The sequence below is a fragment of the Cupressus sempervirens genome, chromosome 6 (genome assembly GCF_028749045.1).
Source record: "Cupressus sempervirens isolate cs-2001-9-10 chromosome 6, ASM2874904v1, whole genome shotgun sequence".
Taxonomy (NCBI): domain Eukaryota; kingdom Viridiplantae; phylum Streptophyta; class Pinopsida; order Cupressales; family Cupressaceae; genus Cupressus; species Cupressus sempervirens.
In genome coordinates, this window is record NC_143123.1 from 134,426,812 (window position 1) to 134,454,303 (window position 27,492).

The window sequence follows — 27,492 nt, forward strand, 5'->3', positions numbered from 1 at the left end:
GATTGGTAAGTGCTATTTGAAAATATGAATGTGATGACATCAGGTATATGCCACTTGGTTGTACTACCAAAGCTTTCAATTTTGTCCAGCTTAAGGAATGCTAGAATATCTCACAAGCTCGACTAGTTAAGATGTAGTTGCCGATTATGATCACACTCTTGTTTGGAAAAAGAAGAGAAAACATAGCATGAATGAGAATGAATCATTGTGAAAGAAAAGTGCATGGGAATTGCTCGAGAGGGGTGAGAGACTATGTATATAATGCATCCTTAATGAGGTGAGTAAGATAAGAAAAGAGACACTTGCATATAAGCTTAGTTTCACAAGACTGACTGAGGTGGCAAAGTGTCCGCACATGGCTTTCTAATTCAGATTTGAATAAAAATAAATGTAACATATATCCCAATGCTATAAAAGAGATATGAAAAAGGTGATCGCTTAAGGCAAATTAATAAATAAGCCATTGCCAAGGTCCAAAATAAATGAATAAGGGTGGCAACAAATATCTTTATTCATGCCTTAATATATTAATATCGCCCCTTTATATTCATGCTTGTTTGAGTAGCCTTAACATGTATATATATATATATATATATATATATATATATATATATATATATGTATATGTACACACACGCGCGCGCACACACACACATATACATATGTATACGATAAATTAGAGATTCACATACATACATATGTGTGTGTGTGTGTGTAAATACATACACATTTTATACCCACACAAGTATGATTATAGATACAATATTATTATACTAAGACATGTTAGAATTCGTAAGATATACTGAGATCATCCACATAATGAAGGTAATCTTTCTTATATGAGTTTTTATAATGTTCTAATTTAATTGGTTAGCTCATGGTCATTCTTTGTACATTCTTGCTTGTCTATCCATTTCATCCTTGATCCAGGTGGTTAGATTTCATACCTTATGGTTTGATGATGGATTTGGGTGTCCCATTACTAACTCCCATTTTGGCAACACTTTCCCCCCCCCTTCACTGTGCTCCTGCAAAAAGGAAATAGTTCAGAAGTAATAATATATTTCCATAATTTAAAATATAAATAAAATATCACATGATCATTTTCAATTTTTAAGATATTCATTTTTTAATTTCCATGACAACGACTAACATATCACATGAAATAATAACTATAACTGAATTTCCATTTCACATGAATCAAATATTTCAACAACTTTACCAATAAATCAATTTCACATGAATTAATTATCTCAACAACTTTCTCTATCAACTAGTTTCACATGAATTCTCAATGGCTAGGAGATTATTTTAAATTAAGGAAAAATTTGGAATGTAACGTACCTTTCCCCTTATGTTTCGTCGTCCTCGATGAATTTCACAATCCAAACAAATACTATAACTAAAAACATAAGTCCACAACAAATTTAATTCAAACTTCTTTCATAGCTCAAGTTCTTGGAAAAAGATGAGGAACTAGAAGATCTCATCATAATCTTCCCAAGTGGCATTTTCCTTAGCGTACTGGTTGCACTTGACCTTGCATTGAGTTATGTCTCGATTCCACAAGTGGAGCTTATGCACCTTGAGTATTTTGAGTGGTTTTATTTCCACACCCCTGGATCTCGCACTTGCAAGAGATACCAATCAATAACATGTTCATGATGGGTTATATATTTCTTAAGGTATGAAACATGAATCACATTATGCATTCTGGCAAGGGTTGGAGTTAGAGCAATTCTGTAGGCTATTGAGATTATGATCTCTAACACTTAAAATGGTCCCACATATTTTAGGGTTAGTTTTAAATTTCTACCAAACTTAATATTGCTTTTCTGCGGCTTAACGTTAAGGACTTTTTCTCCCACTAAGAACTCTCTAGGGATCCTCTTTGCATCTGCATAGCTCTTTTATCGATTATTTACCTCCTTTGTTCTGACGGATATGAACTACCTATTCCTCCATCTCTAGAAGCATCTTAGGCCTGACAATGATTCGGTCCTCGATCTTGTTCCAACTTACAGGGGTTCTGCACTTGCGTCCATAAAGAGCCTCAAAGGGTGCCATTTAATAGTAGATTGGTAAGAATTGTTATATGCAAATTCCACTAATAGAGGATACATTTCCCATTGGTACTGCCGATATGCACAATATACCCTTAAGAGGTCGTCTAATGCTTGGTCCACCCTTTCTGTCTGACCATTGCTCTCAGGGTGGTAAGCGAGTTGAAGTTTAATTTGGTTGTTTACCGTACTAGTAAAGAAATCAACGCATACAAACAATGGAAATATGAACAACAAAACTCCTTAGATTATTTGCATATGCCAGAACATTACATTATGCTTCATAAGATGAATGATGAATGATAGATGATGCTTTACAATGTTCCCAGACGGGATATAAATACTATCCGCTGAACCTTTCCGAAGGAGTCTGTCAGCCACAAACATTATGTCCGCTACAAACTATTTACCCGTCGGCTACAGAATACAGAAACACCGACGATAATCACCCCGTCAGCTACAGAAACACTGACGACAATCATCTCGTCGGCTACAGAAACATCGATGACAATCACTTCGTCTGGTACAAAAACACCAACGACAATCCAGTCGGCTGACACCATCCCCCCCAAAAGAAAAAGTCGTCTACGGACGACAATTACAAAATATCTTCGTCTCGTGCCTGTAGCCTCTGCTAACACAATACTGCCTCCTTAACCAAGATGACCTTGATAGCCACCTGTGCTGCTTTCTCTATTTTCAACTCCTCGGTAGCCTGAGCCAAGTGTCGCTGCACTGCCTCCAACTGGATGATCAGCTCCTCCCGAGCTCTCTACGCATCCACCAAGACAGCTTCTCGGCCAACACCTACTCCCAGTGCCTCTAGTACATAGACACTCCATGCTTGCAGCAGCTCCAAGTCTTCATCAATTGGTCATACGTCCCATGAATGATATCCGCAACGACTGGGGGTCCAGGGGGCAACGCCCCCAGTGGGGTTGAGGGGCAGCGCGAACAGACTATTTCTGACATTTTCTGCCAATTCTACACTCTTTCTGGCAACCCTTGATACTTCCCCTTCTCGTTGGCATCCTTCGTTACTCATTCTGAACTACTTCAATTTGTAGTCTTTTTTTTTTAATAATAAAAAAACCCTCAAACCCATCTTCTACACAAACTCAAACAAATGAGAAACAGAACTCCAACAAACTTCCGGTGAAACGTCTCTTTCTCCACCGAAAATATCAAACTGAATTGCTCATCAAAATCCATCCTTAAACGCTCTCGGGCTGCCGCTTCAATCTTGATCAATGTGGTAGTTCCTGGGACTGCCCTCGAAGCTTGGAGCGAGTTGTTACTTCCTTGCATCTGACGAAACAGTAACGGTAGGGCTCCTGCAGAACCCTGTCACATGTTACACAGGAATTCCCCTGTCCCTTTGATAATCGTGACTGCGGTCTCTGGTTGAAGAACACAACCCTTACACTATTCGTGATATATGTCTGCACTAGAAAGCAGTCTTCTGAAGAAGAAGATGCAAGCAATTCATGTGAACCTAACGTTGAACTCGGCAGAAGCAAATCAAAGAACACCAAGCGGTGGAGATTTGAGTCCGCCGTCACCTCCTATCCATCATGCCAAGTAGACCATTGCATAACGGATGTCATTGCTGCTAAGGATTATCACCGAAGGCACAAAGTATGCAAGGAAACCTTGCTGTACGCTCGCAGAAAAGAGTTATATGCTCGTGGAAGAGAGTTTGCAATGGACTGAGGACAAACCCGCGGAAAAGACACGCGAAGGAGAAAAAAGTCTTTGCGGAAAGAAGTCCGCGGGAACATCCATCGATGAGATACACTGTGGACATAGAACAAACCCGCGAAGGAGGAAAGGGTCTCCGCAGAAAGAAGTCCGTGGGGACATCCAACAGAAAGAAGTTCGCGGGACATCCTGCTTGCGGAGCACAATCCACGGGGTGAGCCCGCGGACAACCCTCTACTTGCTTTTTTTTTTTTCATTTTTTTTCTCTTTCTTTTTTTTTTTTTCATTTTTTTCATTTTTTTTTGTTACCAAAAAAATAAAAATGAACAGCACCTCAATTTTGCCTCCAGGCATCGCCATTTTGCAACGATGACGACGAAGGAATCCTCTGATCATTCTGTGACGGTGATAGCGACGACATCTTCCTGGCACGGTAGGATCCGTTGACTGCGTGAGGTATATCTTGCCCGTCCAACGTCCCCAACTTTATCACTCGATTGTCGCCGACCTCCCGGATCTGATATGGTCCAACCCATCTTGCTTTAAACCTTTCTTGTTTGATTTCATTCCGATTGTCGTACTTGAGTACCAACCGCCCCAGCTGAAACCTGTTGAGTTTGTCATGCCACGCCTTATGTCTGTTCTGTGTCACCTACGTCGCCCACTGTGCCTGCGGTCCTCGCACATCTAGCTTATTTCTTTGCTGTCGGTACCCTTCAAGTAATTTTATGGTGCAATGCATTCTTTTCTTCCTGTGCAGCCCGTTCACCGTGTACCGAATGGTGGGATCTTTCTTTTTTCTAGGTTTGGACTGTATGTTCTTCCCCTCAGCTTCGGGCATAACTGCCTTTCCTTATTTCGCTGCTCTGTATTCCTTCAGACACTCATTTTCCTCTTTTTGCTCACCTTTGTCGACCCTTAGCATATTACAACTTGGAAAGAGTTCGTAGTTTTCTATTTGCCAGTGGTAAAGGCCATTCACCGAGTCTAGGTCGTCGTCATTCGATCCTCCTTCTAGTGTCAATACTCCTTCGTCTTTTGGTTCCATTCTCCTCTTTCCTTCATCATCATTTCTTTCGTCGTCACTGTCGTCTTCACCTTCTGAGTTTGATGATGCTGCCTCCTAACCTACCATTTGTGTGTGCAGGTCAATTATGAATCTTTTGCCTCCGCGCTCCATTGATAGGGTATTTCGTTTCCAATCATGTTTTACTTTTGCTTGCACCAACCAAGTCCGTTCGAGAATAGCATCATATCCTTTTCTTTTCAATGGAATGACTACGAAATCCAATAAAAATGGTTGCGTTCCAATAGTTACCGGTTGCGCTTTCAAGATTCCCAACGGGTTGATTCCATGTTGGTCTGCCTTGAGCAACTAAAATGCAGGTGGCCACAATGTTAGCTTTCCCAACTTCTTCCAGGTATCCTCCGGTAAGACATTCACATCGAACCCTCCGTCAACAATTGTGTCTGTTAAAACATTTCCCAAAATCCCCATCTCGACGACCGTCGGATGCCTTCCCGTCATGAGCGCCAGAAGCATTGGGTCTATTGCCATCGTTGGACTATTGTCCCTAACTGTCTCCTCCGTTGCTTTCAGAAATGGTGTATGATTCAGAATGGCCGTCCGTAATTGGGGCATTGTGAGAAGGAGGTCACTTATCTTGACCGGTATCCCCGTTTGTAAAATTTGTCGTACAATGTTTTGTTCTGCGAAGTTCCTTGCCAAGGTGCCAATGATGTCCTTCAACTGAGATGTCCCTGCTGACGATGCCTTTCCAATTTTCACTTGCGCTTCCCCCAATTTTCCTTTTTCCTCCGCCGGCAGTTTTGCTTGCCTCCATGTAATTGCCAGAACCTCCTCTTCATCCGTGCCGACAGTGATCAAATTTACTCCCGACTTCGGGCACTTGGCATCTTGATGGTCGCCGGGTCCGCACCATGTGCATAATAATTTCGGTGTGTTTGCCGCTGTACAATCCCACGCAAAATGACCCCACAAATTGCATGCTCGGCATTGAATGATCGGCCGTCCGTTTGCATCATACTAGGTTCGACTTCGGCTCCCATTATTATTGTTATTGTTCGCATTGTTGTTATTTTGCCCTCTGTTATTATTCCTATAGCCTCCGGATGTGGCACTTGCGCTATTCGTGTTTCTGCTAGTGCCCAATAGGGAAGCCTCCATGTAAGAAGCACCTGTGGAGATCCTCTTGTCTTCATGTTAAAGGGGCACTCTTTTATCGAATGACCCATAATCTGACAAATGTCACAAAATTGGTTCTTTGGACACGATCCTTTAGTATGACCGTTGGTCTTACACTCCGTGCACCACAGTTCACTGCCTTTTGGCTCCTTCTGCATATTTTTAAACTCCTTCATCATGCGGATAATGTCCTGTATGGCGCGGACCTTCTTGTTGTTGCCTTCATCGTCGCTACTATCTTCTCCGGTAGGCTCGTCGTCATCAGAATCAGATGAGCTAGTCTTCCTCTTCTTTGTCGTCTGCTCACTTTCGAGGTCCAATGCTCTGCTATAAGCTTCCGTATATGACGACGGTGGCACAATTTTCATTTTCCTCCGCAACTTTGAGTGTAGGCCTTCCACGAACCATCTTTTTTGAAGTCCGTCCGCCGGCTTACTTTCCATTTTGTTTATCAAGTCTTTTAATTTCCTAGCGTAAATGCGGATGGTTTCGTTCTTCCCCTGCTTAGTATTGAAGATCTCTGCTACAATTTCATTATCATCCCGCAACAGTTTAAATTCTGCTAGAAACTCCTTTTTAATGTTATCCCAACTGTTTAGCTTTTGTGGATCTATACCAGTGAACCAATCAATTGCTACGCCTTGTAGGGTGGCCGAAAATTGTCTCATCCAGTCGTCTTCATCAATTATCCCATTTGCCTTCCCGATCGTTTCACATGTTTTGCAATGTCGGATGGGATCGGCCGTACCATCGCCATTGAACTTCGACAGTTTCTCTTTTGGTCCCGCCATCATGATTGGTTTTTGTAAACAGGCGTTGCTCGGTCCTGCAACACTGGCCCTCTTCACTCCCACACCGACAGTCTTCACTCCCACACCGGCTATTTGTACTCCCACACCGGCTATCTGTACTCCGACACCGGCAGACTGCACTCCCACACTAGCGGACTGGTCTCCCACATCGGCGGACTAGTCTCCCACACCGGCGGATTGCCCTCCCACACCGGCGGTCTGCACTCCCACACCGGCGGACTGGTCTCCCACACTGGTGGACTGCACTCCCATACCAGCGGACTGGTCTCCCACACTGGCGGATTGCACTCCCACACTAGCGGACTGTTTTCCCACACCGTCAGACTCAACAGCTACGAACCTTAGTGAAGAAGGGTATTCTGAAGTTGTCCCCTGCGGAAGTATATCCCAGACGAAGAGTTCACTCCACGCTCTTGCTCGGTCGGCACTTCGACCCGTGCGAGTCGATGCTCTTCTGTCTTGATTCTCTTCCCTCGGCGAACACAAATTCAAAAATTCCTCCTGTGCTTCTTCCACCAATTCCACCCGCTGCCGAGTTTCCTCCAACAATTCTTTGGCGCTCCGGTTTCCATCGACAATCTTCTGAAATCTCCTTCGGCGTTTGGCTTGCTATGCTAGAATTAAATTTTCTTGCGCAGTATGGATTCCATCTTTTCCTTGGCCTTACTTTGATCCTTGTTAAGCTGATTTGGCATTAATCTTCATTCCTCCCACCTTCTAGGTTCATAAGGCAATGACGCCAAATGTTTACCATACTGGTAAAGAAATCAACGCATACAGACATGGAAATACAAATAGCAGAACTCCTTAGATTATTCGCATATGCCAGAACATTACATTATGCTTCATAAGATGAATGATGAATGATAGATGATGCTTTACAATGATCCTAGATGGGGTATAAATACTATCCGCCGAACCTTCTCGAAGGAGTCCGTGGGCCACAAACATTATGTCCGGAGACGACTTTTTCTTTTGGGTGGGATGGTGTCAGCCGACTGGATTGTTGTTGGTGTTTCTGTAGCCGACGGAGTGATTGTCGTCGATGTTTCTGTAGCCGACGGGATGATTGTCATCAGTGTTTCTGTAGCCGATGGGGTGATTGTCGTCGATGTTTCTGTATTCTATAGCCGATGGGTAAATAGTTTGTAGCGGACATAATGTTTGTGGCCGACGAACTCCTTCGGGAAGGTTCGGCGGATAGTATTTATATCCTGTCTGGGATAATTGTAAAGCATCATCTATCATTCATCATTCATCTTATGAAGAATAATGTAATGTTCTGGCATATGCGAATAATCTAAGGAGTTCTGCTGTTCGTATTTCCATTGTCTGTATCCGTTGATTTCTTTACCAGTATGGTAAACATTGGTTCCCAAGGCCGAGAGTAAGATTTGCCGAAATCTAGATGTTATTCTAGTATCTCTATCGAATATAATCTTTTATGGGACTCTGTGGAGTCTACATATTTATCCACAAACTTGTGAGCAATCTCTGGTGCTCCATGTATTAGGTTACCTGGTATAAAATGAGCTAGCTTGGTCAGCCTATCCATAACCACTAGGATGGTATTATGTCTGTTACGAGTCATGGGCAACCCTTGAATAAAATCCATGGTGATTATTTGCCATTTTATTTTGGAACCTAATTTGGGTGTAATAGCTCAACTGGATAATGATGCTTTGCATTGACTCTCTAACATTCGAGGCATCCTACCAAGTATTTTGCAATTTTTGTCTTCATCCCTTTCCAAAAGTAAAACGGTTTTACATCTGCCAACATCTTGGTCACCCCAAGGTGTCTAGAATAAGGAGTAGTATGAATTTCTCCAACATCCTTCAAATTCCTGGATCCTTGGGTATATAGATCCTACCCTTATATCTCGAGTCCATCCTCTTTTAGGTGGTATCCTCTATTTATGAGATATTAAGGATCCCTCTGAAGTGCTTGACTGGGCTCATTATAGAAATCCTCACTAGGTAGACACTGTAGTACTTGCTCCTGAGCCCAATATTTATTACCACCCTAGCTGATATATGTCGTCATCGGCTTAAAGCGTCTGCTACGTTATTTTCTTTACCCTTGATATAACTGATCTCAAGGTCATAATCTGCTAGGAACTCTAACCATCATCTTTGACGAGCATTGAGATTAGTCTATGTAAATATGTATTTCAGCCCATGATGATCTGACTGAAGTTCGAAGGGCTTCCTAATTAAATAGTGTATCCACATTTGTAGAGCGATGCATAATTTTGTTCTTAATTTTTCAATTTTCGCGATTCATTGGCAATGACCTGATGTTCTCACATAAATACGCTTCCTAACCCTTTTCCTGATGCATCTTTTATAACTACGAGTTGACCTTTTGGATCAAGTACTCTAAGTATTGGAGCTGTAGTTAACTTTTCCTTTAGGTATTCGAGGTCTGCTTGGCATTTTTGTGTCCAAATAAACATCTTCCCCTTCCTTTGAAGTGAGGTGATGGGATATGCAATTCTAGAGAAATCTCTGTCAAACTTTCTGTAGAATTTATCTAAGCCCATAAAGCTCCCGACCTCTGACACATTCATAGGCATCAACCAGTCTCTGATTGCATTGATCTTGGTAGGATCTTCGGCTATTCCTTTAGCTAATATAATGTGCCCTAGTTATTGAATTTCCTTATGATAGAAAGAGCACTTGGATAGTTTCCCATACAGTTTATGTTCTTGTAATCTCTGCAAGACTATCTCTGGATGCCTTTGATTTCCTCCTCATTTCGGGAGAAGACAATAATACCATCAATAAAAACTAATACAAATTTATCCAAACAATCGTGGAATATGCTATTCATGAGATTTATGAAGGCTGGCAAGGCATTGGTTAAGCCCAAAGCCTAATACTGTGAACTTGTAGTAGCCATAATGGGTTCTGAAGGGAGTTTTGTGAATGTCCTCTTCCTTGATCCGAAGTTGATGATAGCCTGATCTTAAGTCGATCTTGGAAAATACTGTTGCTCTCCCATCTGATCAAATAGATCGTCAATCTTGGGAAGTGGGTACCTATTCTCGATGATGAGCTTATTAGCCATCCTATAATCTATGCACAACCTCATAGTCCATCCTCTTCTTGACAAACAACATTGAGGCTCCCCAAGGAAAGACACTTGGTCGAATTAGTTTCTTATCCGGCAGGTCTTCCAACTAAACTGGTAATTCCATTAATTTGGTAGTGGTCATTTGAAAAGGTGCTCTTGATATGGGTTCTGCCTCGGGCACCAAATCTATAGTGAAATAAAATACCTTGGATGGAGGTAGGCCAAGAAGTTTCTTGTGGAAATACATCCTGAAATTTTTTAAGGTATCTATAGTTTACTTCGAAGGATTCCTTCAATGTTTTCTTTGATTTCCCTATCTTCAAAGATGTCATCTTGATAAGTGGTTTCTTCAAGTCTTCTATCTTTACAACGAAAATTTCACACCCCTACCTTCTGCATCTTTTAAACTGTATGGCTGAGAATTGGCGAGGTTTTACCTCATGCATTATCCCTTGAATGCTTATAGGGTTTCCTCGGTCGTGTAGACACTCCACTGTCTTGGCAATATAGTCCCCTTTAGCCTTGTGCTCATTGAGCCAATTTATACCCATAATGATATCATAAGACCCTAAAGGTGCTACATACAGATTTATCTTAGTGGAGAAGTTTGGAAAATCTACCCAGGCCGGAAATAGACACTGCTCTAGCCTAGCCCTTGTCTTGTTTGCATACTCAACAATTGAAGATTTTGCCATAAATCCAATTCTCTTAGGAAATCTACTCAACAATTTATGGGAAATAAAACATTTTTGTTGCTCTTGTATCAATCAATATAGAGATGGAGTTACCATAAATCTTACCCGGTTTTTTTTATAGGGCCCAATTGATGTTCAGACTTTCCTATTGTCTAGTGCTGCATGAATCCTCTGCTGATAAACAACTTTTTGAGGGGGTAGTAGGGGTCATGGCTGTTGGTTGGTGTTGAACTTGTAGGGACATTGATTGGCGTAATGGTCCCTTCCACATGTAAAACATGCTTTGGGTGTCCCCTTCTTTTCATTCCCTTTATTGCTGCCATTGTTACTGGGGTTACCTTTAACTTCCTTTCCACTATTTCCCTTGAAATGTGGTTTGTTTGGCATGAAGTTCTTAAAACTCCTTTTATGTGGAACTAAGTTTGAACCATCAACGTTCCATTTGGTCTTCTTGTTATTATCTCGGATGAAGTCATCCCTTTTGATTTTGCTCTTGACGAATGACTCTTGAGAGAGCTTCCTCCATAGTTCTTGTTGGGACATTGATTAGCGTAATGCTGCCTTCCACATGTAAAACATCCTTTCAGTGGCCCCTTTTTTTCATTTCCTTTATTGCTGTTACTGGGGTTACCTTTAACTTCCTTTCCATTGTTTCCCTTGAAATTTAGTTTGTTTGGGATGAAGTTCTTAAAACTCCTTTTATGTGGTCCTAAGTTTGAACCATCAACGTTCCAGCTGGTCTTCCTCTTATTATCTCGGATGGAGTCATCCCTTTTGCTTTTGCTCTTGACGAATGACTCGTGAGAGAGCTTCCTCCATAGTTCATGGGGCAAGGACATCCACAACTCCCCCTATCCTATTGTTTATGTCCATAATAAACTTCCTAACTTTCAAATTTTTTGTCTTGCTGATAAGGTGGGATGTATTTTAGTAAACGGGTGAACTTCTCCCATTAATTGTGCACAGTCAAATCTACATGCTTGAGATTTTGGAAGTCTAATAGTTTATGGTCATAGAAGGTTTGGGGCAGCCATTGGTTTTTTGAAAATAGAGACGAACTTGTCCCATGTAATTTCAGTGGTCTTAATGTTGAGCTTTATTTTGGTGTTTCCCCACCAAGTGGTTGCTTTTCCGGAGAGATGATATATGCCCCATACTATAGATTTCATAAAAAATCTCTTGATTTCAAAATATATTTCCATCTCAGTTAACCATGCCTCAACATTTTATCCGGACTTAGAGCCTGAGAACCTAGGAGGTTTGATCTTCTTAATATCGGTGGATAGGCCGCTGACTATTTCCTGTTTCTTTTCTTTTTCATATGGTGTTAGTGAAACTTTTTTTTCTTTTTCGCTATGCCCAGAGTTCTCAAGTTTTGACCTAGGAGGAAACGAGGAATGAGTCTTCTCCTGACCTCGCCCAATCTGAGCTGCCATTTCATTCATCTTCTTTTCCATATTTTCTAGTTTTGTTTGCGTATCTTGCAAAATATAGATCAACAGATCTGAGGAGTTTTGAGGATTGGCCTTGCTGGTCACCTTGTTCTCGACAGTCTTTCCTTTGTTGGCCATATTTTTAATTTTGAGTTTTCCTAAGGTATACAATTGTTTCTTTAATCAATACCATTCTCGCATTTGTTTGCAACAAAGTATATGATTGCTTAAAAAGATTAAGTACAACAAAAGAAAAGAATTGCCAATTGCTTGTTTCATTGTTTTAACTAAATTTGCTTGTTGCAATTGCAACTACATTATTTACAAAAGTTTCCTCTTCTAATGACATAGCATAAAGATTAACTTGACAATAAATTGGACACCCTATTCTTGGGTATTCTATCCATTTTCATCTTGGGGCAAATGGTTTATGATAAATCATAAGAGGATTAATTTTCTTGGCATTCCATGCCACAATAAGTTTGTTTCTCATTATTGCCTTCTTGGTCGGAGTCCACCTGACCTGCTCTTTTTTGATTTGCCGCAATGCTTGCACAAAGATTTCATTATCCTTGTATGGAGCAGTAGAAATAATAATGTTTTGGCATGTTTTTAGTTAGATAGAAAAATATTGAGTGCTGGGGTTTCTTGCGAAGAGTCATTCGGGTATACATCCTCATTAACATTCAAATCTACATTTTCAGTTTTCTAGTTTGGTTTAAAAAAAGGTGCAATGAGCCCATGGTTCAGAGTTAAACCTAGCGCTCTGATAACATATGTAACAGACTATTTTTCTGAAAACTATTTAACAATTAAATAAAAGAAACAACATCACCATCTTAATCGAATGAAAAGAGGTACAATTATATCAATTATTCTACTCTTTCACATGAAAGGAAAAATGCAAGTTAACAGTAAATTATATTTCCGAATATCTAGGAACTAACGATTGTTTCAATTATTAGGTTTGCATGATATTCAATTAAAAAATACCATTTCACTTGTAATTCATGTATATAATTTTTTGACATCTAGAAGTAAGAAATATATAATTTGAATACATGGTGATATTATGTACACCAATTGAAAATATGAAAACATGAAATATATACCAGAGAATAAGAAGATGTTGATGTCCCTGTGTTGCGCAAGCCTTGGCATCAGGAAGAGAGGAGAAGCATTGCCATGGGCTTAACCTCCCAACCACGGAATTTAAGTATCCCCACACAATCTCCATTCAGAAAAACCCTCCCTACCCTGAGAGTAGGATGACACCCGTGTCCTGCCACTAGGCATCTTGGTGTTGAGTGTCGGCTAGTCAGCTGATGAGGTTGTGGACACTTCCCAATCAACCTATCCTCTAATTGCTAGCACTCTAACATTAACCTACAATCATGCTATTAACCTACCTTGGCCAAGGATTTCAGATGGGCAACATAGATGCTCGATCGCCTACTACTCGACTTGACAACAAGAAGTTACACAAAGGATTTCTATGAGCCAACTTCGTTACTGGTTTTGAGTGTTGTTACTGATTATATTCACTTTTCATTGATGGATTATTCCCATTCTCTCCCTTGATCTCAACCATGTTGGGTCTTCATGGATCAATTTTGGGGAGGTTTCTTATGTGATATTTGGTTCATAGAGTATATACAATGCTATGTTTCATGCCAGTTCTGGCCTGTGGTATCATAAATGAGTTAAGCTTTCATTTTCATTATTTCTTTATCATATGGAGCAACATCCCATCTCAAAGATATATTGACCTTATCTATGCATGAGTTAGCACTCTTTGAAAGAAAAACATTGGTGCTTTCACATTCAAAATGCTATCACAGGCAAGGTCTTTCGACAATTAGATAGTTCATTTCTTATAACAAGTTTTTATTAGAAAGAAAGAACACTCAAGTTGAAACATCCAAGGAAAAACAAATACAAAAGCTATCTCTTTGAGGCAAGACAACAAGGTCAAAATGCATGACTTAAGCATGATAAAAAGTATATAAAATGTAATGCATGACTTGAGATCGGTAAGCACGATTTGGGAATATGAATGTGATGGTGTCGGGTATATGCCACCTGCCTGCGCTACCAAAGCTTTCAATTACGTCCAGCATAAGGAATGCTGGAATATATCACAAGCTCGGCTAATTTAGAAACAACTGCCGATTATGATCACACTCTTGCTTGGAAAAAGAAGAGAAATCATAGCATGAACAAGAGTGACTTACTGTGAAAGAAAAATGCATGGAAGAACTGTGCAAGAGGGGTGAGAGGCAATGTATATAATGCATGCTTAATGAGGTGAGCAAGATAAACAAAGAGACACCCACGCTCAAGCTGGGTTACACAAGAATGACTGAGGTGGCTAAGCGTTCGCACAAACCTTCAAATTCAGATTTGAATGAAAAGAAATATAACATATATCCTGATGCCATAAAAGCGATATGAAAAAGGTGGCCGCTCAAGGAAAATAAATAAATAAATAAATAAATAAACCATTACCAAGGTTCGAAATAAAAGAATGAGGGTGGCAACAAATATCTTCATTCATGCCTTAATATATTAATGTCACCCTCTTATATTCATGCTTGTTTGAGTAGCTGTAACATATCTATATATGTATGTACATATGTGTGTGTGTGTGTGTACATACATACATATTTCTTACCCACACAAGTACGAGTATAGAGACGATATTATTATACTAAGACATGATAGAATTTGCAAGGTTTATTGAGATCATCCTTAGAATGAAGGTAATCTTTCTTATTTGAGTTTTTATAATGTTACGATTTAATTGGTCAGCTCATGGTCATCCTTTGTACATCTTTGATTGTCTAGCCATTTGATCCTTGATCCAAGTTGTTAGATTTCATACTTGATGGTTTGACAATGGATTTGGGTGCCCCATTTCTAACTCCCATTTTGTCAACACTCTCCCCCTTCATTGTTCTCCTGCAAAAAGGAAATGATTTCGGAGTAACATATTTCCATAATTTGAAATATAAATAAAATATCACATAATCATTTTCAATTCCTAAGATATTCATTTTTCAATTTCCATCATAGCGGCTAACATGTCACATGAAATAATAACTAATAACAAAAGTTACACTTCACATGAATCAAATATCTCAACAATTGTACCGATAAATCAATTTTACATGAACCAATTATCTCAACAACTTTACTGATTGACTAACTTCACATGAAGTTTCAACGGCTAGAAGATTATTTTAAACTAAACAAAAAATTGGGATGTAACAATGTAGAGTATTTTAATGAATGATTTATCATCCCAATGACTTTTTTTAAGGAGTAATCATTACTTCTATAACCTTTCGCTCATGCAAATTTATAATAATCACAAGGCAAGGGGATCCTCAAGGCACAAATGCACCTGTAAGAGATGATAGTCCTTAAAAGAGAGAAAATGTTGGCTTCCAGGAATGACTAAGACGAGGTCAGTGGGACTGGAATGTACAATATTTTAGTTAAGTATGTTTCAATAGTGAATTGCTAGGTATGAAAGAACCTTAGACTTGAAGCAAACGAATAATGAAAAGAAAAGCAAGAAAGAAAGGAAGTAGAAAAGGAGCACTAAATCTCATGTGCTGACCCAAAGCAGGCTGGGGACTTGCAGCCCAATATTATGCGTGATGTCACCTATTTGGCTAAGTTACGAAGCCAAGACAACTACCTCAACTTCCCTTTTCTGATTACTATTTAAGCAATTAATGGAAACTAAATCAAGATCGATTGCAATTCCTGGTTTAAACAATATAAATGTGTGCAAAATAATGTATAAACAGCAATGTCGGATATAAATGTCATGAAATGTGCGATATAAATGTTTTATTATTGTCTATAGTGATATGCAATATCTGAAATACACTTCGATTATGAAATCGATATTAACTGTTTTCAACAATGGTGGCAATACCTGATCAATCTGATTATATCCAAAATTGATGAGAAGATATTGCCAAGGAAATTGATTGCTACATCTGAATTGTCTTTATTTTATCTGCAATAGGTTAATATGTTATTTATAGCAATACGATTGCTGTTTCTGAGATGAAATTGGACATGCACAATGTATGAAGTATGGATCACTTTGGAGGCAAGATACTAAATAATGCAATGTCTGATATTCTTATAGTTATATCTTGCTATAAAAAATGGCTTCTGTATCTGATATGAATTCTTTAATTTCTGCAATCCTGGATTGCTGTCTCTAATATGCGAATATGCACTTGCACCAAAATGCCAAAGGCAATTGTTCTAAACAGAGCAGATCTGTAAATGATAAACAAATGTCTTTGATGCCTTGGAAAGATAATTTAATGTCCTTAATATACTTGCATTTTGTGAAGGACAAGTTATGAGGATGAGATGCATCTCATCATTTCTCATGATTATAATTTGTTTACTCTTAACCATTTGTTATTCCTGAATCGTATGCTTTGGCGAATGGAATATCAACTTTAACTTAGTCAATTAATTAAAATATTCATGCCTTTGATACCAATCTGATCCCATCAATATTTGTCAAGGTGGATTGACCAAGGACGTAAGTGCAATAATGAAATATGATTGAATAATGTATATGAGACATGGCAGTACATTATGGAGTACGATTGTGCAGTAGCTGTGTAGTGAACTATGAATGGATGTATGTGAAATATGAATACAATCATGATTTAGGGCTGGAGGAATCATGTAAGCCGGTACATGATGCGAGGCGGACTCAGCTGACCATCATGTCATCGGCCCTTCATGTAGTCTGTATGGCATGGTGCCATTTATAAGTGATCATATAAGTTGCATGATAGTGCTGGCTGCATGGAGTATTGATACCATGGAGATTGTCAAAGTGTGTGAATAAATTAATCAGGAACATTACTACGGATCACTTATCACTATGTAATGCATTGCATATTATGTACAAGGGACAATGTCTGCTATTCTTTGTGAAATCTTGTTATTGATTTATATAGAATGCAGATGACTGGAATCTGGGGATATCATATTATGTTTGAATCCAGCATTTTTGTGTTTGTCCATGTTTGAGACTGTTCAGTACAAACAATTTACTTTTCAAAGGGATATGCCTTTTACTGTGTTGCATCAAAATTCTTGTGTCTATTGTTTACCTTTGCAAACAATTAATGCCTCCTCTTTATATTTTCAGTCTTATGTACTTGGAGAGATACCATCATTGAGGGAACGCATCACAATTGCTCGGCAGCTCTGGAGCCTCACTCATGATATTTTGGTAAGAGGAAAAGTTTAGATACTTGATATAGGTAGTATATTTATACTAGTGCATGTTATACTTGTGCAATAATTGAATTAATGGAATTGAAATCACCAATCTGTTTTTCTTTTTTTGCCTTTGAAGTTAGTTAGCCTTGTTGTTTGCTATCCATTAGCTTATAATAAAATAACCACTTTATCACTAGCTATCACAATTTAATAACTGTCTTTCTTATTTACGGTGGCAAAAGATATATAATCCAAGGTTATCGAAAGATAGCACTCAGTATTAAGAACTTAATGGTATACTACATTTTTGAGCAAACAATGAAGATGAACTCACCAACACTATCTCAAATCAGACTTGTTGCTCATAGCTGTTCTGAGTTATGAAAAAGGGACACCATTCAAATCAAGCTAAGTATTACACTTATTTGCAACTCCAATCTTTATTTTTTCCATTGACAACCTGTGCAAAGGGGGCCATTGATTTTCTAGAGAGACAATTGATCATCGCATAACCATATGTGATTTGTGTTCCCATATTAGTCCAATTACATCTAGGATGGATTCATATGGTATTACTACTATTGCTTGCCAACTTGCAGGCTTTGGAACACTTTCAGATAAGATTGTTGAAGGCACAACATCTTATCTAGCTCATTTATACAGCGATACAAAGGAGGACGCTAATGGGGCACATGTTTTCATTAATCAATCAATCTATACTTTGTCGCTGGGTAGGAATTGGTCGAGGAGACTGAAACAGTTGGGATATGAATTTGTACTCCATCTTGTAAAATATTGTGGAATTTGTATCAGTCCTTTTAATTATTATTTAATGTTTGCACACTATATATTTATTATTAATGCATGTAATACATTTCAAACATCATGTATTCCACCTTTAGATTTGGCCAATGCGAGTACACACTTGTAATTTCTAAGTCCATGAATAGAAATACATTTTTATCCTCTACTTCTCTGAATGTGTAATGGTATTGTTTCATTGTAAACACACATCCATTGCATATTAAATATAATTCATAGGTCAAGTACACAGATCTATTTATTAATTAGTTTTAATTTAATCTCTGTGCAAACAAGTGGGTTTGACACTGATCACCAAAGCCTTGTACTGTTTGGAGATTACAAGCAAATAAATATTCATAAAGACAACAAATTTAAACTTCTAAATAATTCTCAATAATCACCCTTTTGGGTATTGTCCTTTAGCTGTTCCCTTGTGGAGTTGCCACAAGCATGAAAAAATGAAATGGCATCATGCTAACTTTGAACTGCTGAATAGCCTTTATTAACTTCACAAAAAAATCAGAGCTGCTGTAATTGACAGCAGCTCTAGCTTGTAGGGAGTCTGTCACTTTAATACAAACAATTTTCAAGTCAATAATGAACTGTGATATTGCATTGTTGCTGGTAGACCACATCAAACCATGTCAAAAATATGAGTCTCTTGATGCCTGTGGTTGCAAGCATTATTAACATTGAATGCTTACTGAAATTCATTTTCTCGGTAGACTACAAGGAATATATATACCTAGTAGGATTCATTGTAGAGCTTAGTCCCTGTTTGACAAGAAATTCTGTCATAGTGTTAGTAAACAGATTTTGTCATCAAAGAATAGATAAACAAATTGACTCCAGATGTCCGGAAAGAAGAACAAATTGCACTAGCAGTTGGGTAAGTTAACGTTAAATTGATAACTCTCCCCTGAATTGACAGGTACAGCTTCCTCTTAAAAATGTACAATGAATGGACATGCTGATATGCTTTTTATGAGAAAGCATTAAAGGCAAATTTGGTAATGTCCATTACTTCCGCTGCCCATAATATCAATTAGCATATGGAAGATGCTGAATATTCAACATTTGATATGATATGGAAACCTTATATGTTTGTCTTTACACGTCAATGACTTTGCATAGATTTGTAGTGATCTGTACTTGGACAAAATCCATTTGTGTCACTATTTGCTTATCTGTAAACCACATCATAGTCTTCTCCAGTATTATGTGATCACATTACCCAATGTTGTAGATGCAGCGGCTATGTAGTGATTCGTGCCTCTTTATAATAATGCATTACTTTTATGATTATCAATAGTTATTGTTTAATGCGTAACATGAGTAATCTTTCAATTTTTACATTGATTAATATATTTACTAATAATATTTATTGTTTGTTTATTATAGAATTTTGCTATTGTATATTTAATTATTTTATTAATAATAATATTATATGTATAATATATATTTTTATATTAGTATATTAAATATAGATTATATTATTTTTATTGGTTCATTTGTTTATTTTAGGTTTTTAATATATTTTATCATTCAATACTGCTCTAGATAAGGGACATCACATAGCACTAAAGAGCTACAAGCTATAGCTGTGTACTGTGTACAATGTTTGGCCATACTAAAGTAACAGTGTCTCTCACCTTGGAAACAATGATCATATGAAAAGTATTGAAATATAGTTACGAGATCAATAATTTTTTTACTGATTGATAGCGTTAATAAATATGAAGTGGTGAAATAATTGACATTTCGCTTGGAACTTATGATTGGGTATTACATTTCAAAGTTTGTATTAATATGCTAATGGAGTATGTGACAGGTACTGATTGAACCCGGGACTCCAGAAGGGTCAAGCACCATCCGTCAAATTAGATCTCACATTCTATGGATGGAGAAAAAGGTAACCGGGGTGTCATTGATTTCATATAATTTTTCAGTTTCCTGCTTTTGGAAAAAATGCTAGGGATATCATTCACATGGCAGGAAAAATAGGGTACCAATAGTTAGAAGCTGCATGGTTCTGATGATAATTTCATGGTCTTTTATTTCAGATAACTTTGCATAAGCCACACATGTATCCCTTACTTTTATGCCTGTGATCTATTTTCAGTTGCTTCGGTATTTCAAGTGCATTTAAGTTCAGTGATTGGTATTATTCTCAAGTTTTCAACCTTTTAATCCTATTTATTTGTTAGCTTATTTTTTAGAGATGCAGAAAGGGGGAAATTACTTCCACAAAAGCTCCGAAAGGTCAAGAAAGCACAGAAGATAGCTCAGTGTCTTCACGATCTGGTGCATTTGTAGTTGCTCCTGTGAGTTGCTAGACAGAAAATTTAATCTATCCAAAGATTAATAAATTAGGTTTTCTCATTACCATAATTGACACTGTGCCGCCTTTTTCTGTAGTGTGGACATGATGGAGTATGTCCAATGGATAAAACAGGAACATATTGCCACTTTGTTCAACGCTTGGAAAGAACCCACTCACAACGCACATACAAGGTAATGCTGTTCCAGTCCTGGTGAATGGTAGCTGCAGGATAAAACTATGATATCTGAATCATATAATTCTTGTATTGACTCTGTTATGTAGTATAGAAATTGAAATCTTAAGTAAGAATAAGCATATTCATAATTTGGTACTACGTGATAAGTTGGATGTTTGCAGCTGAAATTTGTCCAAATTTTGGGGTCAAAAGGTGCTTCTTTCGTCCCGCAAGAGGAAGCAGAGAAACAAATGCATGTTTTTTGTGGTTGTGTTGCATGCTAAATGAGTTTCTAGTTGATAACTCTTGATTTATTTTGCTTCATACATAGACATTTATCAATTTATTTCATATTTATGTGTGCGGAGTTAAGTTATCTATACATTTAAATTTTAACTTTAAAAAGTTGATTTGTCACTTTTTTTCAAATGTTTATTATTTAAATATTATATATAAAATGTAATATTTAATTAATATTCTATTTCATTTCAAAAGTTTGATTTATCTTCCACTGCCTGCCACTTGAAAAGGTTAAAAATCCACGAGTATTATTTTTTAACTTGGCATTTGAGTCAAATTTTTTTTTTTTTCCATGATCTCTCATGACTTATATTTGAATAAACTAGAACATCCGCAACCTCTTTTCATATTCATGAGTACATCTATGAGTGTGAAGAAGAATCTAGATTTAAACCTTGTCCAAAATTTCAATATCTTCTCCCACTTTATATATTTCTTATCAAGCTTCTTTTCCTGTGAAAGCTTTTCAGCTAAGGATTGAGTATAGACTTTAGTTGAATATGAAAATTGAATTTGTTACACTTATTTATTAGGAGATTTAGACATTTATACATTATTTGCACGAGTCTTGGATTTCATGAAATGGTGGGTTGATCAACAATTTGACATGGTGAACATGGTGAAGGAGAGTTTGACATATAAGTTAATGTGTCATCAACCATTTAGAGATGAAAGGCCGAAACAACTATTAGAAGGAACATTGGAAGGAGAAATTCCATCAACGAAGTGAAGGAAAAAGTGTTTCTCAAGATGTACAATAAAGGAGTAGGCCAAATATTCACATTGAAGGACCTGAGTAGAAGAAACAGAGGGGAATGTTCCATCTTCACCTAGCCGGGCTACGAGTTTGCGGGAGATAGGTCCTTTCACCAGGGAAGAAGAAACAAGTAGAAGAAGAATAGAGCAAGAGGATCACATATCTAGACTAGTGCAAACGGATTTAGTATCAATGCCAATGAAGAATGTGCACAAGAAAAGGAAGAAAATAGGATTTTACCACTGAGGAAAGTCTTTCTATTATCCTCTAACAAGAAATAGAGGGTCCTCAAGTAGAAGCATAAGTCCCTATACTAGAAGTAGAGCTTCCTCCTATAGAGGTGGCAGTCCAAGAGGACATAACAAAAAGTCTTCTTGCCAAGGAAGAGATTGATGTAAGATAAATGTAAAGGAAACAACAATAGACAATCCAGAGCTATCACAATGTTGTTCTAGAATGGTTCAGGCAAAGGCTACAAAGAAGTCAAGAGAAAGCGGCTGACTCGACGGTGGAATTGTAGGAAATCCTAATCTAAGTAAACCAATCTAATGAGAAAGGAAAAGCTAAAAGGTTTGCAAAAGTCGTTAGAGGAGAATCTGGATCCAAATTCTTTTAACTTGCAACACCTACAGTGGACAAGGCAAAAGATCATATTATTTCAGATGAGTACAGTGTGATAAAAGTTGATCTTGGTCACATCTTTTGAGAGCAAGTTATGCAAGTGTTTGATGATTCTGCATAGGCAATGAAAGATAAGATAAGAAATCTAGAAGATTTTTATCAGAAACAGAAAGGCAAGATCAGGGCCTTGTACGGATACATAAACAACCTACTTTGTCGAGTGAGGGAAGAAGGCCCATCCTTTGTTCCTCTAGCAATTTTGACTTAGTCAATGGAAGGTACAGACATGATCATATGAATTACTCAAGTTGTAGAAGTTTGGATAGAGGGCATTCAAAATGAGGCATAAAAACATGCTGAAGACTTGGTGTAGATTCATGACAAAGCACTAGCTGTCCTTTCTAGGATACAATGCATGGACGAGCCATGTGAGGATGAGTACATTTATCAAGATGAGGTGACCACAACGTTGTTGGATTTGATGGAGACCTCCAAAAAGATATTGATTAACGATGTAGGTATAGGGGAAAGAGGTGTGGGACTTCTTTTGGTGGTACAATGAAATGATCACATCCAAGGAAATGTTTGAACATTTCACCAAGGAATTTTCTCGGTTGAGGAGTTCAATAGTTAATATCGAGAAAGAGAGCTCCAATACAATTGCATCCTTGTTATTATAGAGGTTGGCAGAGAATGAAATTATAGTAGAGAACCTAAAGAGAAATTTAAAAGAGTTCTTTAAGATGAATTACTTCAAGAGGGAGGATTTTGAGAACTTCTCCATTTTCTCGAATACCATGCATACATATTAGGACTTGTTACTAGATTAGAAGGACAACTTGAGCAAACTTGAAAGGGTGATAATAGTCTTGGAATACAAATAAGAATCAACACCAAGTGGAAGATTTGGAGACAGTGATGGGTAGATTACAAGGATTCATGCGACAAGATCAGAGGTAGACTATTTGGGAAGAGATGCATTTAACTCATTGTGGGCATGCATAGAGGGCATTGATTGCACCCCACACTCTTCTAAATGGGCATGATTATTGGGGATTTATTACTTACTAAGATGGGTGGTTCTTCTTGATTGGTTAATGTAATCCCTTTCATTAATGTAGGTCCCTTCTTTCTTTTCCCTGACCCTAATTTGACTAAGGTGGCATAATTTGGTCTATCACTTATTGTTTTGATTTGGACTACCTGTTGTAATAGAGGACCTATATGAAGGCCTCATTTCTCATTTGTAAGCAATAGAATTATGAGATTTTTTGCTAAGAGCTATTGAGACAAGAAAATTTTCATTGAAGTTTGGTGATCATTTGATGTGTCTTAAGGCTTGCTTGGTTTCATAGTTCCGTCATTTAGATTAGATTGTTAAATAAAATGTTTTGATATCAATGGAGAATATGATGGTGTTTTGATGAATTATATGGTGCATACCTTCTAAATGGTTTACTGATCGTAAGTCATTATGCAAAGTTAGTTTGAACCCACCTTTTTTGTATGCCTAACTTCTGTCATTTAATGTACATTTTTTTTTTAATGGTGTTCAATGTGGTATGAAGATCATTTGCATAACCCCTTGAAGATTGCATTAGTTCTCGCATAGCTGTAGTATAACTTGGCAAAGTGAAGCTCAGTTATTTTAGAATTTGTGTGTCAAAGAAGTATTCGTTGTTGTCATTACCCTTAAGATTAGAATAGAATTTCTAAATTATTTATCTTCTTTTGGCATATTTTTGTGAAAACCATAAGTACTTCATTGCCACATCTTCCGACAACTCCCCATCTCATATGATTTAAAGTCAAATTCGGTATACAAATGTAAGGTCCCTTATAATAATCAACAAATCATGTCAATCATTGAGCTTATCCACGGTCAAGGCCCAAGACAAAAGTAACCTCAAGAGTTACCTGTATGATCTTTCGCAATCTAAGCATACATAGGATTTTGATCAAGAAAGGATAAGATATATCTTGATATTTTGTTGTACTGTTTGGTGACTCATAAAGCACACATTAACAAGTCCTAGTGATAAATGCAAAGATTTCTGAAATTGTCGTGCAGATGGGAGAGCTAGTCACAATTCAAGCTTTGAATGAATAGGTGATTAATCACATGGGCCTTAGGGAAATGTCCATCAAGGGCCACATTCTTAGAGGACTTCACATAAGACTAGACTGCTCAAAGTAAAAGACAAATACTTCAAAGGACATTGGTCGTATTTTACATATGCAACTAAAGGCTATGTTGTAAAGTGAATCTCCAAAGGTATTCTAGCAACCTAGTCAAAGTGTGGCCCCCAACAAGGAAATAGTCACCAACAACAACATGGAAATTAGAAATGGACAAGAAGCAACTTGAAAACACACAAAATGAGAGCAACAATTAAAATTTTGACAACCATTGTTTTTGGGTGACATAGGATTGCTAGGAGATCTAGATGCTCTTGCACTGGAAACTTATAACATATAGATACATATAACAACTTGATTTTGATGGAGAGCATTCCTTCTAGGTTTTGAACTTAAGGTATCATAACTAGTGTTGCGAGAACTGTTGGACTCATCCATACTGGGTGAGTCCTAAGGAAAGAAAGTTGAAATGAGGCCTGGGGGCTTGAGAATCGAGTCAAAAATATTGTAACTATGTTCACAACATTGAATGTCCCAAAATATTCATTTGCCCTTTTTTAATATTGCTTATCATTACAATTTGTTTGCTTATATAGGCATCAACACAGACCAATACAAGCTATTGTGAGCACAACTGTGAAACTAATATCAGCTCCCTTTAAGCAACCACACTAGAAACTGCCTATGGAGGACCAAGAGTCACAACTAAGAAATCCATTTGCGTAGAAATTAGTTCCACATTAGAAGTTGGTGATGGAAAATCCCAATTGACTACATACAATTCCATATTAGATGTTCCTTCAAAATTTGAACTTGGGTCTCCACAATGAGAACTGAATGCTTTATTCAATTATGCTCAACTCCTTGGACACAAATTTCACTTTTGACCAATTCAACCTTTTTAAAATATCTTTTTGGTCACTTAATTTGAATTTTCCATTCCCTCCTTAAACTGGCTAAAAAGGTGTGTAAAAACATTTTAAAAGTAAAACATTACATGAAGGCTTTTGATGTCCCAATGAGGTGGCCACTTTATACTATAATGATATACGAGTTGTCGGCCTAAAATTAAGTTATTATGCCCAACTTAAAATATTATAATTAATCATTTCCCTAAATCTACCCCTTAGCAAATGAATAAATATGTTATTGGTCCTTTCAACTATTTTAATTTTGAAAAGAGGACATGATAATTTGTGCTTGCTGGAATCTGTTATATGTCTCGCCTTCAAGCATTTTCAGATCTAGATTTATATGAGTGGTGGGTGCAAGATCTTCTAATGTCCTAGTAGAACAAATATGTATTCCATTCAAATCCATTGAATATGTGGGATACCTTTGAATAGCACACAATAATACATGGAAGGGGAGGAGAGGGAGTGAATCAGTATAGTAATGAATTTTACATTGTAAAACATAACTAATCACACTAGTAATGCTTGAAACTTAATCAACCACTAATGCAGGATCAAGCAAGGAGAAACACAATAATGTATAATTTACATGGAAACCCTTTTGTGAGAAAACCTCCTAAGAATCTTTTAGGCACCAGCCCATAAGACACACCAATCCCCTCAGATGATTTGTAGGCACCAACTCAGTGGAAATGCCAATCTGCACAATTGAGTACCAACTCACAAGGAGATACCCATCTCTTTGAAAACGAGGCACTGACCTCCAAAAGCATAAAGTTGTAAATACTCGATCTTCTTCCTGAATCAGATCCGATCCTCCATGAGTCTGCTAAAAAGCTTCTTGAAATCTGCAAGATCTCCTCATAGATCTGCACTAATTTGCCCTGAAATTATGCCTGTCAATCCGCACAATTGAGTACCAACTCAGAAGGAGATACCCATCTCTTTGAAAATGAGGCACTGGCCTCCAAAAGCATAAAGTCTTAAATACTTGATCTTGTTCGTGAATCAGATCCAATCCTCCACAAGTCTGCTCAAAAGCTTCTTGAAATCTGCAAAATTTTCTCCCCATAGATCTGCACTAATTTGCCCTGAAATTATGTTCTTAGGTCTGTAATAAGTCACCTTTAATTTTGCACTTGTGTAATGTCCATCCAAAAATTCATAGATGGAAGTAACAAGTTTATTAATATAGGTCCCATTGAATTTTAAAATATTGATTAGGGCCACTTTATTAATTTTTCCCCTTAAGGGCCCACTTGAATTCAAAATATTTTGGAGGGAAAATGTCAATGGAGGTAGTATAAAAGGAGAATATTAGATTGCTAGTCCATACTTAATTATCTAAATAGAGATTGCACACATCAATACTGACTAGCAGCTCTGCATCTTGAGAGGATTGCTCACACATGTTGGCATAAAGAAATGGTCACCCTTGGACTGATCAAATCACTTCAAATGCTGGTTTCATGCGTAGGCTTATCAACAGGTTTTATAGTAAGGACCCCAAACTCTAGTAGGAGTAAGAAAACCTAAAGCAAGGGGGAACAATTGACATCTACATTTGAAAATTTCAAAGGCTTCTAATGTTGGTGATAAATGTATTGTAGAGTAGATTAATTTCTCCATTTGTGGATGGATTGATGGATCCATTGAAAGAGTGAGTAAAGGCCCTTGGTTCAAGTTCACTCTAGGAGGTGATCAAGAAAGCTAATCCATGACCTCCACTACTTCAAAGGGCTAGCTCCCATCTAAGGCACCCATTTCATAGGAGAATAGAAACAAACCCTTCTAGAGGATATGACCTTGAAAGAACCAATTAGATTAAACCACTAGACAAAACTTGCAAAGGGGGAACTTATGCTTTAGCTGCAAGGACTTGTGGGAACAAGAACTTTGATGTTGTGGAAGGGAGAAGGTTGACTACATTGAGGTCATCTCAGAGAGTGATGGAAAGGACCACACAAGCAATGAATTTGATGAGGAGCCACGTTTTATGGAGAACTCAAACACAAGTTGTAATAACCCTGGTTTTTGCCGTAGAATGTAATTGCAAAGTCAAACTGAAAGCTGCCTGGTCCAATTTTAATCTGGCATTCACAATCTACCCTTACAAACGCTGCCCAAAACAAACTCCAATCTGTAGACTAAACCCTCATCCAACAACATAGAAATTATAATATTCAATTGTATAAAT

The 27,492-nt window shown here is 37.7% G+C and overlaps 1 protein-coding gene across 1 annotated transcript in view; it reads left to right on the forward strand.

The window, feature by feature from the left end:
- LOC149551581 (copper ion binding / methyltransferase) overlaps positions 1 to 27,492 on the forward strand; it is a 284,272-nt gene that overhangs the window by 207,458 nt on the left and 49,322 nt on the right. Inside the window, exons 6-9 of the mRNA XM_089787094.1 lie at positions 17,189 to 17,272; positions 19,898 to 19,978; positions 20,286 to 20,390; positions 20,485 to 20,580. Coding sequence (XP_089643220.1) covers positions 17,189 to 17,272; positions 19,898 to 19,978; positions 20,286 to 20,390; positions 20,485 to 20,580 — 366 coding nt within the window. The remainder of the gene's footprint in view (positions 1 to 17,188; positions 17,273 to 19,897; positions 19,979 to 20,285; positions 20,391 to 20,484; positions 20,581 to 27,492) is intronic.